The following is a 19,716-nucleotide window of genomic DNA, read 5'->3' as shown; positions in this document are numbered from 1 at the left end:
TAGAGATGTAAATATGTTTACATTTTATGGAAGAAATCTAGTTTGTCATGATATTCTATTCTATTGACTTATCTTTTAATACAATCTACTGTCAATGAAATACCATATTAAATACTTCACTTTATACAGTCATAAAGTGTTTTTTTCACTTAGTATATAATGTCAGGAGAGAGGTACTGTAGTATTCAAGTGGACCCTATTCTTCTTTTTGACGGGGTAGATCAGCTTTAATATTGCAGATAGATTGTTGCTTCTATCAATTTAATTGTCTACATCATTTCCAATTCCAATGTATTTTTTTGTAAATATATACAGTATATATTATTTTAAATATATTTTGCTTCTTTATTATTTTCCCCTAACCCTACCACCCTCCCCTAATTGGAGTAAACTAATGGACAACAATACTTAGGCTTCCACTTCCAGGTTATACATAATACATACATTTCACAGACAATATATTTTACATTAGTATTCTTTTGTTTGTTTTTAGTCCCAGCCTTCAGCTACCCTCAACCCCTCCCATCTATCCATGAAGACCATCCAGTTTTGATTTCTAGCTGCCATATATTTTTATATATAGTTCTGAACCTTTCTATCCTCATAGATTCTACAGATTGTAAATTAAAGATAAACACCTTGCTAAGAGTATTATTATATTATTGGTCGATTGACTATGAGTTTTCAAATCACCCAGCAGCGCTATTTGCAGAGTTAGCTCCAAGTAAATGTTGCAAGTTTTCAGCCATTCCTGAACCTGCAAAAACAAGCTACATTTGGGCAGTACCAAAACAAGTGCTCTAGTGATTCTGTCTCTTCACAGCAAAATCTGCAGAGCTGGGATGGTTGTATACTGTATATAACATTCTATTGGTTGTAAGAATTGTGTATAATAATTTAAATGGAAAAACGCTACGTTTTGAATCCGGTGTCATTTTGTATTTCAGTTCATAAACCATGTGCCATGGAATCGGTACATCGAATCTCCTCCCAACTATTTTGCAACCTGTATGGCGCAGCTGTCATTTTTTTGGTCCTTAAACAAATCTGGTTTACTTTGTTATTTATCACAATTTTCTTTAGAAAAATGTTAGTCTTTAATGCAGGGCTGACAGACAAGTTCCTTACCTCCTCCCCCTTCTACTTGCCTCCTCCATTTTTGCAGTAATGCTGCAATCAGTTGGTTGTAATTTTGGATAGAGCAGACATTTCCATATATTTTTGTTAACTGCATGTGTGACATAACTCCACCAGTCCTATTTATGATATCATCTACAAAGATTATACCGGGTTTTTTAAAATCCAAAAAGATATATATTTTTTTTAATCAATTAGTATATTTGAGTTTAACCATAATATTTGTTATAATATTTGCTTGTTTTAAAAATAGCTATATTTTTTAGATTATTTCATTTTCAAATAACTGAAAGTGAGATGTTGTAATCTGAATGTAGGGAAAAAGGCCATTCTTACTAATCTACTAAAGAACCAGTTCGAATTTAAGTATAGTTTTTGTATGATTGAAGCCTTTAGTGAGAGGTCTAATGCTTTAATATTTAATAATTTCTGCACTCCGAAATCATATTCATTATATAAATAGGCCCGTTTAATTTTGTCTGGCTTGACACTCCAAATAAAGTGGAATATTTTTTGCTCATATCATTTAAAAAACAAGTCGTTATGTGTAGGCAGGGCCATAATTATATAGGTAAACTGGGACCCTATTCTTTCATATGGACAGAAATCAGACCACATATTCATGATTCAGTCCACACAGAGGATTCACATTACTATTTGTTTCAGCTTATAAGACAAACTACAGATCAATATGATAGACATTAAATTGTACAGGAGATTTAAATGCACAGTTAAAGGTTGTATGGTCAGTCAACATTGTCCAATGCAATAGCACACCGACTAACATGTCACTTGGTTCACAGTTTAAAGGGCACACCTTCACAGACAATATTGCTTCATTTTCACCATTATGTACTTTTAGAGATGTAGACACATTGATAGGAAAATATATCCTACTTAGTTGCTGTCATACAGGCACAATAAATAATGTGGGTTATTTTGCCCTGAACATACTATCATTATAATAGGGCTGGTGAAGAGTTGTGAAGGTAATTTTTGTAACTTAATATACAGTGAAAGTAGATCACAGGAGGTTCGTGGCACCTTAATTTGGGAGGACGTGCTCATGGTAATGGCTGGAGAGGAATGAGTGGAATGGTATCAAATACATGGTTTCCATGCGTTCTGGCTATTATTATTATGAGCCGTCCTCCCCTCAGCAGCCTCCTGTGAAGTAGATCTACAACACGTTTTTGCCACTACAACACTGTAATATTCCCGTAATAAGGAATGTAAGGATTAACCAGATTAAGGAATATCTTTAGATAAGACAAAGACTGCAGTCAGCAACAGAAATACAAAAAGCAGCAGTGAAATTGAGTAAGTAACAAAAGCTGATTAAAGTGATTCCACTATGCAGAAAAGCAGGCTTGTACTGTAGTATGTAGCTAGCACACTGACATGCAGACAAAAGGCAAGCAAGCAACACTAATAATAAATAAATAAAATACAACATTTGGACATGTGAAACAAATGATTCCGATGTTGAGATGTATAGTATGGGTTAAACATACTGATAGTGTTTCCATTAGTTTATAGTACTGCATGTTTTAATACTAGCAAAGAAAACACTAGTGTTAGCATGACTTTGGATCTTTCTGGTTTTTACAGTTAATTCTGATTCAGATGCAACATAATTGGTCTGTTTCGTCTGGGTAAATGCTATTCAATCACACCGCAAATGGAAGACACTGACCACTTCAAATATAACAACAACATGTATGTAAAACACCAAAGGTCAAGGAAAAGGTAAAGGAAAAGTGCCGCCCTTGTGGCTGCGGTATGTCAATGTCGATTAGAGTTGAACTATCGCCGCCCTGGTGGCTGCGGTATGTCAGTGTCGATTAGAGTTGAACTATCGCCGCCCTGGTGGCTGTGGTATGTCAATGTCGATTAGAGTTGAACTATCGCCGCCCTGGTGGCTGCGGTATGTCAGTGTCCCTCATCCCTGGGCCTGCTGTTCGCTGAGGAACTCGTCCAGCACGCGGATGATGCTGCAGGCCTCGGGGAGGTCGCTGTGCTCGGCGTGGGCGTTCTGGAGCAGCACGTCCCCATTCCCACAGCCCTGCAGGAACTGGCAGCAGCGGAACAGAGCGTAGTGACTCGACTCGGCCTGACGGATGAACCGCTTCAGACTGTTCATGTCCTGGATGGCCTGAAGAGACAGGGGGAGAGAGAAAGAGCATGGATGAGACAACAGTAAGCCATTTTAAACATGGCCTGGACATACAGTATTTATATAATGTTTTTAAATGATCCACTTGTCTGTGTGCTGTGCGTTTGCCCACCTTGAGTTTGAAGTTCTCCAGGATCTGTCTGAGGAGGAAAGGGTTACAGCGCTCTGCTGCGTTCAGGAATGACTGGATCCAGTCGTCACAGAAACGGTTACTGACTGTGGGAAAAGGTTGTGAGACGGATGATGGAGAGATTAGCCAGTGTGTAGTCTGTGACGATCATCCATGGAAAATGTATTGGCGATTCTATGTCTGTGTGTGTACATGTACAAAGACTGTTTTGTAGAGTGGTGTGGCTACAGCTGTAACACAGATCTATATTTGTGACTGAGGAAGGGTGTCTGTGTTTGTTAGAGCCGTTCCAATAGACCTGTGTGTGTGTGTATATTTATGACCGTGTGTATATGTATATGTACACAGGTTAGAGCAGTTACACAGACCTGTGTGTGTGTGTATATTTATGACCGTGTGTATATGTATATGTACACAGGTTAGAGCAGTTACACAGACCTGTGTGTGTGTGTATATTTATGACCGTGTGTATATGTATATGTACACAGGTTAGAGCAGTTACACAGACCTGTGTGTGTGTGTATATTTATGACCGTGTGTATATGTATATGTACACAGGTTAGAGCAGTTACACAGACCTGTGTGTGTGTGTATATTTATGACCGTGTATATGTACACAGGTTAGAGCAGTTACACAGACCTGTGTGTGTGTGTATATTTATGACCGTGTGTATATGTATATGTACACAGGTTAGAGCAGTTACACAGACCTGTGTGTGTGTGTATATTTATGACCGTGTGTATATGTATATGTACACAGGTTAGAGCAGTTACACAGACCTGTGTGTGTGTGTATATTTATGACCGTGTGTATATGTACACAGGTTAGAGCAGTTACACAGACCTGTGTGTGTGTGTATATTTATGACCGTGTGTATATGTACACAGGTTAGAGCAGTTACACAGACCTGTGTGTGTGTATGTATATTTATGACCGTGTGTATATGTATATGTACACAGGTTAGAGCAGTTACACAGACCTGTGTGTGTGTGTATATTTATGACCGTGTGTATATGTATACGTACACAGGTTAGAGCAGTTACACAGACCTGTGTGTGTATGTATATTTATGACCGTGTGTATATGTACAGTGGGGAAAAAAAGTATTTAGTCAGCCAACAATTGTGCAAGTTCTCCCACTTAAAAAGATGAGAGAGGCCTGTAATTTTCATCATAGGTACACGTCAACTATGACAGACAAAATGAGAAAAAAAAATCCAGAAAATCACATTGTAGGATTTTTAATGAATTTATTTGCAAATTATGGTGGAAAATAAGTATTTGGTCACCTACAAACAAGCAAGATTTCTGCCTCTCACAGACCTGTAACTTCTTCTTTAAGAGGCTCCTCTGTCCTCCACTTGTTACCTGTATTAATGGCACCTGTTTGAACTTGTTATCAGTATAAAATACACCTGTCCACAACCTCAAACAGTCACACTCCAAACTCCACTATGGCCAAGACCAAAGAGCTGTCAAAGGACACCAGAAACAAAATTGTAGACCTGCACCAGGCTGGGAAGACTGAATCTGCAATAGGTAAGCAGCTTGGTTTGAAGAAATCAACTGTGGGAGCAATTATTAGGAAATGGAAGACATACAAGACCACTGGTAATCTCCCTCGATCTGGGGCTCCACGCAAGATCTCACCCCGTGGGGTCAAAATGATCACAAGAACGGTGAGCAAAAATCCCAGAACCACACGGGGACCTAGTGAATGACCTGCAGAGAGCTGGGACCAAAGTAACAAAGCCTACCATCAGTAACACACTACGCCGCCAGGGACTCAAATCCTGCAGTGTCCCCCTGCTTAAGCCAGTACATGTCCAGGCCCGTCTGAAGTTTGCTAGAGTGCATTTGGATGATCCAGAAGAGGATTGGGAGAATGTCATATGGTCAGAAGAAACCAAAATATAGATTTTTGGTAAAAACTCAACTCGTTGTGTTTGGAGGACAAAGAATGCTGAGTTGCATCCAAAGTACACCATACCTACTGTGAAGCATGGGGGTGGAAACATCATGCTTTGGGGCTGTTTTTTCTGCAAAGGGACCAGGACGACTGATCCGTGTAAAGGAAAGAATGAATGGGGCCATGTATCGTGAGATTTTGAGTGAAAACCTCCTTCCATCAGCAAGGGCATTGAAGATGAAACGTGGCTGGGTCTTTCAGCATGACAATGATCCCAAACACACCGCCCGGGCAACGAAGGAGTGACTTCGTAAGATGCATTTCAAGGTCCTGGAGTGGCCTAGCCAGTCTCCAGATCTCAACCCCATAGAAAATCTTTGGAGGGAGTTGAAAGTCCGTGTTGCCCAGCGATAGCCCCAAAACATCACTGCTCTAGAGGACATCTGCATGGAGGAATGGGCCAAAATACCAGCAACAATGTGTGAAAACCTTGTGAAGACTTACAGAAAACGTTTGACCTGTGTCATTGCCAACAAAGGGTATATAACAAAGTATTGAGAAACTTTTGTTATTGACCAAATACTTATTTTCCACCATAATTTGCAAATAAATTCATAAAAAATCCTACAATGTGATTTTCTGGATTTTTTTTTCTTATTTTGTCTGTCATAGTTGATGTGTACCTATGATGAAAATTACAGGCCTCTCTCATCTTTTTAAGTGGGAGAACTTGCACAATTGGTGGCTGACTAAATACTTTTTTTCCCCACTGTATATGTACACAGATTAGAGCAGTAACACAGACCTGTGTGTGTGTGTATATTTATGACCGTGTGTATATGTACACAGGTTAGAGCAGTTACACAGACCTGTGTGTGTGTGTATATTTATGACCGTGTGTATATGTATATGTACACAGGTTAGAGCAGTTACACAGACCTGTGTGTGTGTGTATATTTATGACCGTGTGTATATGTATATGTACACAGGTTAGAGCAGTTACACAGACCTGTGTGTGTGTGTATATTTATGACCGTGTGTATATGTACACAGGTTAGAGCAGTTACACAGACCTGTGTGTGTGTATATTTATGACCGTGTATATATGTATATGTACACAGGTTAGAGCAGTAACACAGACCTGTGTGTGTGTGTATATTTATGACCGTGTGTATATGTACACAGGTTAGAGCAGTTACACAGACCTGTGTGTGTGTATATTTATGACCGTGTGTATATGTATATGTACACAGGTTAGAGCAGTTACACAGACCTGTGTGTGTGTGTATATTTATGACAGTGTATATGTATACATACACAGGTTAGAGCAGTTACACAGACCTGTGTGTGTGTGTATATTTATGACCGTGTGTATATGTATACGTACACAGGTTAGAGCAGTTACACAGACCTGTGTTGGAGAGTGTAGGAGGGCTGGTGGAGCAGTCTATGATCAGGTCAGTAATGGCTTCTGAGGCCTTACACAGAGAGGCTGAGGTAGTGTCCTCCTGGACCAGACCCTGCAGACTGGCTGCCTTAATGAACCTACACACACATTAACCATATTCATTCATATTCACAGAATACTGTATATTCTTATAGTTTAACCACAGGAATAAAGACTATGTGTTTTCAGATTACTTTCAGAAGTGATACTAATTTATTAAACATAATTTGACAGAAAAACCAATTTTGACTGGACCTTTAAAGTAACTCACCTAGCAACATCAGCCTTGGTCCTGTCATCTGTATTGGTGACCTCCACGTGTATGTGACTCAGAGCCTTCAAAACAATGACATGGGCCTGATCAGCGCTGCATATTAAACAAAACATTATCCTACATGACAACCAGTCAACAATTACTCTTGGAACTTTATTTCTGCTCTAAGCTATACAGTGGTAACCCTATGAGCAACATAGCGCTTTGAACTATGCACTTGCGTGACTGACGCCAACAATCGTGAAGATGTTTTGTGAGGATACAATACATTGAGAATGTCCCATTTCGCATTTTTTTGTTTCCACTTCCTTTATCTCATTTGTTTTGTCAAGCAAGATGGCTACTAGTCAGTAAATACTAAATTACAGCTTTAGCTAGTGGACACAGCCCAAGTAAGTAAAGTGAGTGGGTATATGGACAAGCAAACAAATTACATAGTGAAACATGGAGGGGAAGTAAATGTATTGAAAGAAGGAGGGGGAATCACTGGTACAAGGGGAATCACTGGTACAGGGGGGATCACTGGTACGGGGGGAATCACTGGTACAGGGGGAGATCACTGGTACGGGGGTCACTGGTACAGGGGGAATCACTGGTGCAGGGGGAATCACTGGTGCAGGGGGAATCACTGGTGCAGGGGGAATTAATCACTATGGTAATGGTCAAATGAGGGGTCAAAGGTGACTCACAGCATGTAGCAGGAAGCTGATACTCCCCTGGACCATCTGCACCACTCTGTGGATGTGCATCACCGACTCCTCGTACCACATGCTCAGGTAGGGCCTGATCTCGGTCTCTAGGTTCACCAGCTACACAACACACACACAGAGAGAGAGAGAGAGAGAGAGAGAGAGAGAGAGAGAGAGAGAGAGAGAGAGAGAGAGAGAGAGAGAGAGAGAGAGAGAGAGAGAGAGAGAGAGAGAGAGAGAGAGAGAGAGAGAGAGAGAGAGAGAGAGAGAGAGAGAGAGAGAGAGATAACACTGTTATAACCATACACACAGGGACATGGGACTACCTATTTTTGTAGTCATTTTCTATTTATCTATCTAGGGTGGTGTTAAGTAGGGCACACTGATAGCAAAACGTTTCACAATGGAGAAGAAAAATCAGTGTTCTTATTGGACAACTTCAGGTAGTACCTCGCCGTTTCAAAACGTTTTTTCTCCCTACTGAACACAACCTAGGTGAGTCCCCTTCAGATAGAAATGTGTTTATTACAAAGGAGCCCTGTCCAAGAGATGATAGAATCCAGTACAATTATATTATTTTGGTGATTCCACTTCCTGCTTACCTCAGGAGTCTGTAGACTGCTCTGCAGGCCTTGCACGTACTTGTCCAGTTCGAGTCTGAATGTACAGTTGATTAAGGAAATGGTTTACGGTTGAATGATTAATGGTTTATGAGTTTCAGTACCCATCTACACAATACAAGTCTAGACTGACTACATTATTATGATACAGAAAGAGCTGCGTTAGCCTGTAAAGGATATAGGTTGAGGCCTTTCTCAGAGCCTCCCATGAGGCAGATCACATAGCCATTGCCGTCTGCGTCGAGCTGCTCTGGGGATCTCTCCTGCTCCAGGAGACAGCAGTAACATCCCACCGCCGCCTCTGGGACACTTGGATGGGACAACAAACACATATTTATTATGAATGTAAAACACTGGGTTTACATTACTTTAGAAGTGTGCAGGCTAATTGGTGCCACATTGCTTCAGATGTATACATAAGGAGAGAATACTTAGGTCTGATTCCAAACCAAGACCTTGCTTGGCTAGATAGAGCCAGAGACACACAAGCCTATATACAGTTACTATATTGCTGATCCCAAACCTAAGCAATCCAATCAGATCTGTGAGAGGGGGTCAACTGGTTCCTAAGGATATTAAAGCTGGATTGGTTTGAAATTAGGTTCAACAAGATCCTAAGGAAAGGAGAGATGGGTTGGTTTGGAATGGGGCCCTTAGTTTAAGTTAGTTAAGGTCACCTGAGCTCCACTGTGGCAATGTTTCCCATGCCCCCCAGCAGGGCTCCTTTGCTCAGCCTCCGGGAGATGTAGCATCGTAGCTCTGGCTCCGCCTCTGCCGGCAGGCTGCTGTCCACTAGGGTGAGGCTGTGGGTGGGGCAAGAGTCAGTTACGATGGAAACAGAGTGACAGGCGACCAATCAGAGCTGATGAGGAAGTGGACAGCCAAAGAGGAGATGAAGAAGGAAGCCGATGACCAAATGCCACGTCAACACAACATGAAGGCTAGATACAGATACAGTGAAAAATAATCTTCCAGTTTCCCATGTGAGTCACAGAGCCTATTTCAAACCTTCCTTCCCACTTCTCTTTCCTTCTGGTCACTATGTAAGATGCATGATGTGACATTGACATACAGTGGGGAAAAAAAGTATTTAGTCAGCCACCAATTGTGCAAGTTCTCCCACTTAAAAAGATGAGAGAGGCCTGTAATTTTCATCATAGGTACACGTCAACTATGACAGACAAAATGAGATTTTTTCTCTCCAGAAAATCACATTGTAGGATTTTTTATGAATTTATTTGCAAATTATGGTGGAAAATAAGTATTTGGTCAATAACAAAAGTTTCTCAATACTTTGTTATATACCCTTTGTTGGCAATGACACAGGTCAAACGTTTTCTGTAAGTCTTCACAAGGTTTTCACACACTGTTGCTGGTATTTTGGCCCATTCCTCCATGCAGATCTCCTCTAGAGCAGTGATGTTTTGGGGCTGTCGCTGGGCAACACGGACTTTCAACTCCCCTCCAAAGATTTTCTATGGGGTTGAGATCTGGAGACTGGCTAGGCCACTCCAGGACCTTGAAATGATTCTTACGAAGCCACTCCTTCGTTGCCCGGGCGGTGTGTTTGGGATCATTGTCATGCTGAAAGACCCAGTCACGTTTCATCTTCAATGCCCTTGCTGATGGAAGGAGGTTTTCACTCAAAATCTCACGATACATGGCCCCATTCATTCTTTCCTTTACACGGATCAGTCGTCCTGGTCCCTTTGCAGAAAAACAGCCCCAAAGCATGATGTTTCCACCCCCATGCTTCACAGTAGGTATGGTGTTCTTTGGATGCAACTCAGCATTATTTGTCCTCCAAACACGACCGAGTTGAGTTTTTACCAAAAAGTTCTATTTTGGTTTCATCTGACCATATGACATTCTCCCAATCCTCTTCTGGATCATCCAAATGCACTCTAGCAAACTTCAGACGGGCCTGGACATGTACTGGCTTAAGCAGGGGGACACGTCTGGCACTGCAGGATTTGAGTCCCTGGCGGCGTAGTGTGTTACTGATGGTAGGCTTTGTTACTTTGGTCCCAGCTCTCTGCAGGTCATTCACTAGGTCCCCCCGTGTGGTTCTGGGATTTTTGCTCACCATTCTTGTGATCATTTTGACCCCACGGGGTGAGATCTTGCGTGGAGCCCCAGATCGAGGGAGATTATCAGTGGTCTTGTATATGTCTTCCATTTCCTAATAATTGCTCCTACATTTGATTTCTTCAAACCAAGCTGCTTACCTATTGCAGATTCAGTCTTCCCAGCCTGGTGCAGGTCTACAATTTTGTTTCTGGTGTCCTTTGACAGCTCTTTGGTCTTGGCCATAGTGGAGTTTGGAGTGTGACTGTTTGAGGTTGTGGACAGGTGTCTTTTATACTGATAACAAGTTCAAACAGGTGCCATTAATACAGGTAACGAGTGGAGGACAGAGGAGCCTCTTAAAGAAGAATTTACAGGTCTGTGAGAGCCAGAAATCTTGCTTGTTTGTAGGTGACCAAATACTTATTTTCCACCATAATTTGCAAATAAATTCATAAAAAATCCTACAATGTGATTTTCTGGAGAAAAAAAATCTCATGTCTGTCATAGTTGACGTGTACCTATGATGAAAATTACAGGCCTCTCTCATCTTTTTAAGTGGGAGAACTTGCACAATTGGTGGCTGACTAAATACTTTTTTTCCCCACTGTATAACATGTTTTAATAACATCATATCACATTACTATATCATCATCATTACATCATCTGAAAAAACTTCACGTCATAGAAAGAGGACATCCCAAAATAAGTAGCATGAACAGTGTATACAGAAGGAGGTAGATAGGTACTAGGCTTTGTGACTCCATATCCCAGATAGCCAGAAGCACACTGACGACATCATGATGGGTAGAAAGACAGAACACAGCATCAATCAGGAAATAATCAGCGTTGAGTCCAGGTTAATAGGTTTGGATACGACAGAGAAGCACAAGACTGAAAGCCACAGAATTACAACCACTAGAGAAACGGACGGACGGGTCACGGGGAGACCTTGGTTACCTAAAATCTTCCTGACTGGTACTGGCTGTGGAATCTGTTCTTCTCTGGCTCCATGCCACGTTGCCCTCTGCAGCTGCCTCAGATCTAGACAGGTACTGTAGGTAGTTACTTTACTCATGACTTGGTGGTTAGTTAGTGGAGAACAGATCTGCAAGTCTGAACTGACAGTACAGTAAGTCAGCAGCAGGATCCACAGCTGATGTCCACCGAGAACCAGTTAATTTGGGAGAAAGTGGTTATATAGTGACAGAGAAATTGGCCTCAATATGCAGCTGGACTAACTTGATGACATTATGACAGTCAGTGGAGGCTGGTGGGAGGAGCTATAGGACGATGGGGTCGTTGTAATGGCTGGAATGGAATAAATGGAACAACATGTTGTTTCCATATGTTTGATACCGTTCCATTGATTCCATTCCAGCCATTACAATGAGCCCATCCTCCTACAGTTCCTCCCATCAGCCTCCACTAATGACAGCCAGTCAGAGCATGAATACTGTACATTGTGAAAACCTGCAACCTCCAATGAGTCTAATAATATCAACAAAGTCAGACATTGGTGTGATTGGTAATGCATTTCCATTCATCCCTATGGAGAAGGGTGAGAGGCCGAGGTCCATAGATTCTCTATAGCCTAGTAGCTAAGGCAAGTAAACATTACACGTCATCTGCAGATATTTGCATACCAGATAATGCCCTAGTTTAGGTCATTGTGTACTGTCAAAACACATTTCTTGATTTGTATTTATTATTTTATTTACCTAGGCAAGTCATGTAAAGCTAGATACACTCAAACAGAACATTCAGATGGAGAAGATTACCTGGTGCCTTGGTAGAAATAAATGGTATAGTAACAGTTCAACTGTATTTTCTGATTATATCCAATCTCTTCGTTGTCATAATCCGTATCCTTTTCTTCCACGTCAATTGAATCTTGGAAGGAGGAAGTTTGCATTGAAGTTTGCGAGGTAAACATGATTCCTTCGCACGTATCAACAAATGACAGATACCGAGAAATGCCGGTCAGTTATTTAGGATGCAGGTTGAACTGGATAAGAAATAATAACAATACTAGGCATGTGAATAGACTAACATATTCCTTTACTGAACAGACGAGTCTATCATTATTTCTAAAGATCCATGATCTGACTCACGCATGCGCCGTGTAATTCCACGAATCCGTCGTTGTTTAAGGTCCGTGTAAAATTTGCTATGACATGATTAGGTCCAGGAAAGATACTGATCACATCAGTTAGCAACATAGCAAAAGTATGCCCAAATGATCAGAGGTCTATGCACACTTCTAGCCACGTATCAATGGGTAAAATGAAGTTAATGTTTAAGAAGATTCTGAATATACAAACAATGCCAAAATAACTTTTGGGATATTGGCGTTCATTAGCCTGAACAGCCGCTAGTGGTCACTGTTTACCTGTATTTTGAAGGTTTACATCCGATGGCCGATGGACTGTTTTATATTTATACTACAGGTGGGTCTAATCCTGAATGCTGATTGGTTAAAACCGCATTCCAGCCGGTGTCTATTCCACAATTTACCACCGGCTAAATCTATTACCTTAAAATGCCTATTTACTCTGTTCCATCTGACTGTGCAATCCACTGTCTCATCAGCCCAGCCAAGCAATGTATAAACTTGATCTCCACTATAAAAAGCATCTAGACATTATCTCACATTTCTTTTAGACTAACATTTCGTTTTCAACAGCGGAGATTTGCATAAACCATGTGGTTTGTCTCTCCACATTTGCAACATTGTTTCAATATTCAAATTCGATCTCCAGCTTTCCCATAGTAATGAATGTGTCAGGAGTCGGGACAAGACAGACAGGCAGGCAACGTTTCTCAGCCAGCCAGCTGGCATCAATATTTATGGATATATACAAAGAAATGTCAATAGAAAGCAGGTCAAATGAAATGAAGTGCAGCTAGTTTGCAGTCTTTCCAGCTTCAGTTTGAAGTGATTGTGTTAGCTCTAGCTCCTCTGAACAACAGTGTCCTGAGGAGAGAGCACATGTTCTATGCCAGGTGAAATTGCGCCTCATTAGCTCATTGTTATGGATGTATCCAAATAAATGTCACTAGAAAACAGCTTTAACAAATGCAAATGCAGCTACTTTGTTGTTTTCTGGCTGCACTGTTTGACATGACTGTAAGTTCTATATCGTGGAGCTCCGCCCCATAGGGGAGCTCTGCTCCTATTGGTTTACCCTCTGCCCTAAGGCAGCCTGAGACAAAATTATGCACACACCTACAGCCAATAGGAGTACAGGTGTCCCTATAAGAGGGGATGCCTCCCCTCAATCAGCCTCCCTTTTTCTTCAGCGACTGGATGACTAGACTGAAGAGCCAAGAAGAGACGAAGCACAAGACTCAGGACGAAAAAACGCTGTTGATATTCCAGTCATCAACGTCGTCTAAATGAGCACACCAGGAGATTTTCCACCCCCAAAAGCTCTTTTCAGAGCTCAGTGCAGATGCACTTCCATGGCGGCCGGTGACCACCACGACCTGTGTTTCGTGTGTTTGGGGTCCCAGCATGCCAAGGAAGGCGTCTGCAGTCCCCCGAATTGCGCCTCCTGCGCCCTCCTTTCTTTAAAGGAGAGGAAGCAGCATTGGGCGTTTTCAGGGAGGACATCCCCCTTGAGGACGTGCTGTCGATACTAGCCTCTGCTTCAGAGCGTCGTCCGACGGTGCAGACTCGGGGGAAGATAAGGACTTTGAGGAGGAGTCTGGCATTCCTATGGAACAGTCGGACCCCATCCCTCATATTTTCAAGCCCCCCTTTCCTTTGGAGAGCGAGAGGGCTTGTAGTCCTTATAGCGAAGGGGATACGAGCTCTGAGAGATCAGAAGCTCTCTCTTTCGCCGCAGCCTCTCTGAGATCGGATTTTCCGGGTCTCATTGAGAGAGCTGCTCAACGGCTGGCAATACGGCTGCCCCCTCTTCCCTCCGCACCGGAGGTTGATATGATGGAGGGCGGTCCTTATTCCAGGCCAAGGAAGGCGGCAGAGCCAGTGGCTCCTGCCATGCCTTCTTTGGCTAGATACGTTGAGGGCTCGTGGGAGGCACCTTTAGCGGCGCGTTCGCCTGTAAAAGCGTATCTCCCATTCACGAGAGTGGAAGGAAGGTTCCAGGGTCAGGGAATCCCCAGGTTAGAGAGCGCCGCTGTTAGAGAAGTCCTTTGGGTTGGGAGCCCAAGCTGTAGCAGCAGCTAACAACATTGCCCTCTTGGCGGCCTCTCTGTCCCGTTTAACCACGGGCAAGACAGAGATGGCACCGGAGGAGGTGGAGGAGGCGTCCAGAATTTCTGGCGCCATACTCCACCTGACACAGGCGTCCGCAGTCTGCGCGGGGAGGTCCATGGCCACTTCGGTGGTCGGGGAACGACACCTCTGGTTGTCCTTGACATCCATGAAAGAGGCAGACAGGACGTCTCTTTTGAACGCCCCCCTCTCTGACGAAGGCCTCTTTGGGGTCGCAGTCAAGGAGGCGACGGAGCGTTTCTCTAAGCTAGAGGAGGAGAAGAAACAGCTGGCCAAGCACCTGCCATTGGCAGGACGACTCGGCCCCGCTCCATCTCAAAGGCCATCTACCTCCGCCCCTCCAAGTAGACCGGGGTCTACGCCGAGGCGGCGTAATCGGCGTCATCCGGCGGTCACGAGCAGCAAGGGAACGGGCCCTGCCCTCCCAGCAGCTACGGTAGCCCCACTACAGCCGGCGAGGGAGGTGACGAGGACGTCGATCTGGCCCTCCAAGGGCAAGAGGAGACGTACGTGACGGGACGCGGGGGAGTGGATGGAGGACGCATCGATGGTGTCGAAAGCGCCCACTGTTCCCCCCACCCTTCGGTTGAAGGGATGGGTGTTGATGTAAATGCCTTTGTTGATGTATTTAATAAAGAGTTGGCTCCACCTGACTTTGTCAAAAAGAGCTCCTTTTCCATAATACGTCCGAGAGCGTTCAAATCTCACCCTCTCTTCCTTACCACTCTAAGAGCCGTTCAGCCCACCGAGGGTGCGTTGCTGAACAGGCACATAGAGTAGGTATCCATAAGACCTCAATCAGGTCGTCACATCACACTTCACGTATAAGAAGTGTTTTACATAGCAGGCAGCAGTCCCGGTCAGATTCTGACATGAGGACGCAGCCGCTTGTTGGGGATGGCGCACTAGCACAGACTAAGGTCTTCGCTAGTACGAGCCAGACCCATGCTGCGTTCACGGAGGGCCCGATTACCGCGGTCACGAAGGTGTCCAGAGTATCGGCGCACCCCGGGCATTGTAACACAGCAGCTATCTGGGGACGGCGCATTATCGCAGACCAAGGTCTCGGTTAATGCGATTCAGACCCATGCTACGTTCACGGAGGGGCGGATTACTAAGGTTACGGGTATAACCAACGTATCGGCTCCCCTGACAGAACGAGCTAGTACTCACCACACTGAGTGTGAATCAACCCACCAGGGGTGCAGAGTTGAACACACACAGAAGGTGAAAGTTAAGAAGGTATCAAGGCGCCGCCTTGTTTTACCTCATAGAGACCTCATACTACAGACTTCTAGGAGTACTGTAGTGAAGGGCTCTGATAGTGAATTGCAGTCACCTAAGATGACGCAATCGCTTGCTGGGGATGGTGCCCTGCCGCAGGCTGTGACCTCGGTCAGCGCAATTCAGACCCGCGATGCGTTCAAGGAGGGCAGGAATACGGCGGTTACGAGTTTAACCGACGTACCTGCTCCTCTTTCTCTCTCAGAACGCATTGATGGTTCCTCTCCCTTTCACGGGAGGCCCACCTTGGGCTGTTCCACCACTTCGATGTTGGGGAACAGTGGCGGTAAGGGCCATAGAGGAATACAGGTCCTTCCTACTGGATGCACCACAGCTTCGGGCCCAGCCGCTTTCTCTGCATTGCTGGCAGTGGCGAAGAAGCTGCACCCTCTCACGCTGGCTAGAACAGACGTTGCAGAAGGGTTATGCTCTCCAATTCCACCGGACCCCACCCCCGTTCAGGGGAGTGGTGGAGACGGTGATGAAAACGCCAGACAAAGTGGCCGCTCTGATGACAGAGATTACGGAACTTTTGGCGAAGGAGGCGGTGACAGTAGTTCCCCGGGAGCAAAGGAACAAAGGGCTATATTCGCCTTATTTCCTAGTGCCCAAAAAGACGGGGGAGTGAGGCCGATTTTGGATTTACGCATTCTCAACGAGCATAACCAAACGGCCCTTCCGAATTCTAACGACAAAACGTCTGCTGGAATGTGTCCAGAGAGGGGACTTTTGTACGAGCATAGACCTAAAGGGACGCGTACTTTCATGTGCCGGTTCAGCCGCGTCACAGGAAGTTTCTGCGGTTCGCCTTTCAAGGGGTGGCGTACGAATACACGAGGATGCCATTTGGGTACGCCCTGGCACCTCGCACATTTTCCAAGTGTGTGGAGGCGGCATTGGAACCGTTGCGTCGTCAGGGAATACGGCTACTAGCCTACCTGGACGACCTACTGGTTCTCGCCCCGTCAGCAGAGCTGGCGATCACTCACACAACACAGACAGTGATGCATCTCACAAGTCTGGGGTTTGCTGTGAATTGGAAAAGAGCGCGCCCTGGCCCACTCATCAGATTGTCTACCTGGGGATACAGCTAGACACTGTGAGGATGAGGGCTCGAATTTCGGACCCCGAAGGGTAGCCTTGTTGCTAGCCCTAAGGAAGTGTCGTCCGAATCACACGGTGACGGCGCTGTCGATCATGTCACTTTTGGGTCTCATGTCGTCAGCCCACTCTGTGGTTCCGCTGGGACTCCTGCATATGCGCAGGATGCAGCGATGGTTCGCCCAACTAAGACTAGACCCATTGCGTCAACGTCATCGGTTGGTGGTGGTTCCCCTCTCGCTCAGTGCAGACCTAAACTATTGGAGAAACTCGCGCGTTCTCACGCACGGAGTCCCGATAGGAAAGGTGTCCTCTCACATCCCAGTATTCACGGATGCATCCCTGATGGGATGGGGAGGGACATGTCAGACACAAGCGATAGGAGGTGTGTGGCCTCAATCAGGTCGTCACATCAACCTCCTGGAGTTGGAAACGGTTCGACTGGTTCTGACCCACTTCGCGTCTACCCTTCGGGGTCGCGATGTGCTGGTCTGGTCAGACAACCGGACCACAGTAGCCCACATAAATCGCCAGGGAGGAGTCAGGTCTCCTGCTCTCCATCGGGCGGCAGAGGAATTGTGGCTGTGGGCTCACGAGCACCTTCGCTCATTGAGAGCAGCACACATTCCGGGCTACTTGAACGTAGGAGCAGACCTCATGTCAAGAGGGGGTCCTCGAGACGACGAGTGGTGTCTGCATCCAGACATTGTTCTCCAGATTTGGGAACAATTCGGGAGAGCCGAGGTGGACCTATTCGCGTCACGCGTGAACGCGCAATGTCCTCTGTGGTTCTCTCAGAGGGAACAGGACGAACCGCCACTGGGAAGGGACGCCTTTGTGCACCAACCGTGGCCGAGAGTTCTCCTGTATGCATTCCCTCCGCTGTCCTGCATTCTCCCACTGCTAGCCAGGGTGAGGTCAGGGGGGCTGTCAGTGATACTGATAGCGCCGATCGCCCGGGGGCTCCTTGGTTTGCGGAGATGAGTCAGATGTTGATTGCGCCACCTTGGCCAATTCCACATCGACGGGACGCGTTGTCTCAGGCGGCTGGCACAATAGGGAAATTGCCCATAATCGGCCAACCACTGAAGGCCTGGCTGCTGAGAGGGACAGGCTAGAGCGCCGTGGGTTATCTGATGCAGTGATCAGGACCATACAGGGTTCACGTGCCAGTTCCACTTCTAAGATGTATGCCAGTAGATGGAACGTGTTTTCACGATGGTGTGTCACACAAGGTGTAGACCCCATGAGCTGTCAGGTGGAGAGTATTCTCTCTTTTCTACAGCTCATGTTTGATAAGCAAAAATCGCCTGCCACTATTAGGGTGTTTGCAGCAGCGATTTCAGCTTGTCATGAGGGGTTTGGCAGAGACAATGTCTTTAGCCACCCTCTAGTGAAACACTTCCTATTAGGAACGCGGCGACTTAGGCCAACACCTAGAGTCACGCTTCCTCAGTGGGATTTGGCTTTGGTACTCGAAGCGCTATGTAAGTCGCAGTTCGAGCCATTGAATCAAATACCCCTCAAGATGCTGTCTATTAAGACAGCACTGTTGCTCGCTTTGACTACAGCTAAGCGGGTTAGTGATTTGTGTGCTCTTTCGACGAGACCTGACTGCCTGGCCATCAATGGTGACCTGAGCAGAGCAGTGTTACGTCCTAACCCGGCATTTGTGCCAAAGGTTATTAAGAGTTCATATAGGTCACAGACCGTGGAGCTGTGGGCTTTTCTCCTCCTCCTCATAGAGAGAGGAGTGAGGAAAAGCTCCATCGCCTGTGCCCGGTACGCGCTTTGGCGTGTTACGTCGAGCGCACAGCAGCGATCAGGTCATCGCCTCAGTTGTTTGTGTGTCACGGTGCGGCTGCACTAGGTAGACCACTTTCAAAACAGCGGTTGTCTCACTGGCTTTGTGAAGGCATTGAGACAGCTTATGAGGCAGCGGGGCGGCAATTGCCTCAGGGTATCAGGGCTCACTCCACTCGTGGAGTAGCGGCTTCTACTGTCCTTTTCAGAGGAACAGGGGTAGATGATATCTGTAGAGCAGCATCCTGGTCGACGCCGTCTCCATTTATCCGTTTCTATCTCTTAGATATGTCTTCTAACTCTCTGGCTCGATCTGTACTCAGCGTGGCTGAAGGGAGATCTTGAGCAAGATAGAGAGGAGAAGCAGGACTGTGGACATAGGTTTCCATCAGGTCCGCTTTGGTTAGGAAGACGTGTTTTTGATAGATGTGTTTTCTAACTCTTTGGCTCGGTCGGTACTCAGCATAGCTGAAGGGAGATCTTGAGCTAGGAAGAGAGGGAAAAGCAGGACTATGGACAGGGTTTCCATCAGGTCCGCTTTGGATAAGAAAACATATTTTGTGGCATGAATCCTGACTGACAGGGTCAGTACAGTAGAGGCATGCGTTGATTAACAGAATGTGAGGTCATCTATCTGCTTGTTCAATTAGTATGACTCATGTTTTTGTTCCTGCCCACTAATCTCTGGGATTCCATTGAGTGAGTGAGGCGGTCTACCGCGTTTACAATGTAGAGTGACACTTGGTGTCATTCCATTAGTGGTCGGTAGTGTTTTCACAGGATATTGAGGCACATCTATCTGCTAGTACAGATTAGTATGGCTTCTATTCTGGTG

At 45.1% G+C, this 19,716-nt stretch overlaps 1 protein-coding gene across 5 annotated transcripts; it reads right to left on the bottom strand.

Annotated features, from left to right (window-relative positions):
* Window positions 1-1,763: 1,763 nt before the first annotated feature.
* On the bottom strand, window positions 1,764-12,486 carry LOC121568759 (protein Njmu-R1-like). Of its 5 annotated transcripts, XM_041879161.1 has the most exons (11): window positions 12,232-12,486; window positions 11,411-11,494; window positions 9,061-9,186; window positions 8,564-8,692; window positions 8,366-8,426; window positions 7,764-7,883; window positions 7,072-7,136; window positions 6,741-6,898; window positions 3,426-3,529; window positions 3,069-3,292; window positions 1,764-2,970 (listed from the first exon to the last, which is right to left on the bottom strand). In XM_041879161.1, exons 1-10 carry the CDS (start codon window positions 12,384-12,386, stop codon window positions 3,080-3,082), a joined length of 1,215 nt encoding a protein of 404 aa, XP_041735095.1. In that variant the 5' UTR covers window positions 12,387-12,486; the 3' UTR covers window positions 1,764-2,970; window positions 3,069-3,079. The 5 variants fall into 5 exon arrangements, with proteins under 5 accessions (XP_041735095.1, XP_045077521.1, XP_041735097.1 ...); XM_045221586.1 differs by having other exon boundaries at window positions 1,764-3,292; window positions 12,232-12,485; XM_041879163.2 differs by having other exon boundaries at window positions 1,764-3,292; window positions 6,765-6,898; window positions 12,232-12,485.
* Window positions 12,487-19,716: the final 7,230 nt, after the last annotated feature.

Source organism: Coregonus clupeaformis, chromosome 7 (genome assembly GCF_020615455.1).
Source record: "Coregonus clupeaformis isolate EN_2021a chromosome 7, ASM2061545v1, whole genome shotgun sequence".
NCBI lineage: Eukaryota > Metazoa > Chordata > Actinopteri > Salmoniformes > Salmonidae > Coregonus > Coregonus clupeaformis.
The sequence above is the reverse complement of the archived record's forward strand: the minus strand, read 5'-3'. Positions and strand labels throughout refer to the sequence as shown.

Bases quoted from the DNA above. Each gene is read 5' to 3' on its own strand.
- LOC121568759 (XM_041879161.1), bottom strand. From the start codon at position 12,386: ATGTTTACCTCGCAAACTTCAATGCAAACTTCCTCCTTCCAAGATTCA. The intron at 8,693-9,060 runs GTGACCTTAACT...GTCCCATCCAAG, and splicing joins ATTGCCACAGTGGAGCTCAG to TGTCCCAGAGGCGGCGGTGG. The intron at 6,899-7,071 runs GTGAGTTACTTT...ATGTGTGTGTAG, and splicing joins ACCAAGGCTGATGTTGCTAG to GTTCATTAAGGCAGCCAGTC.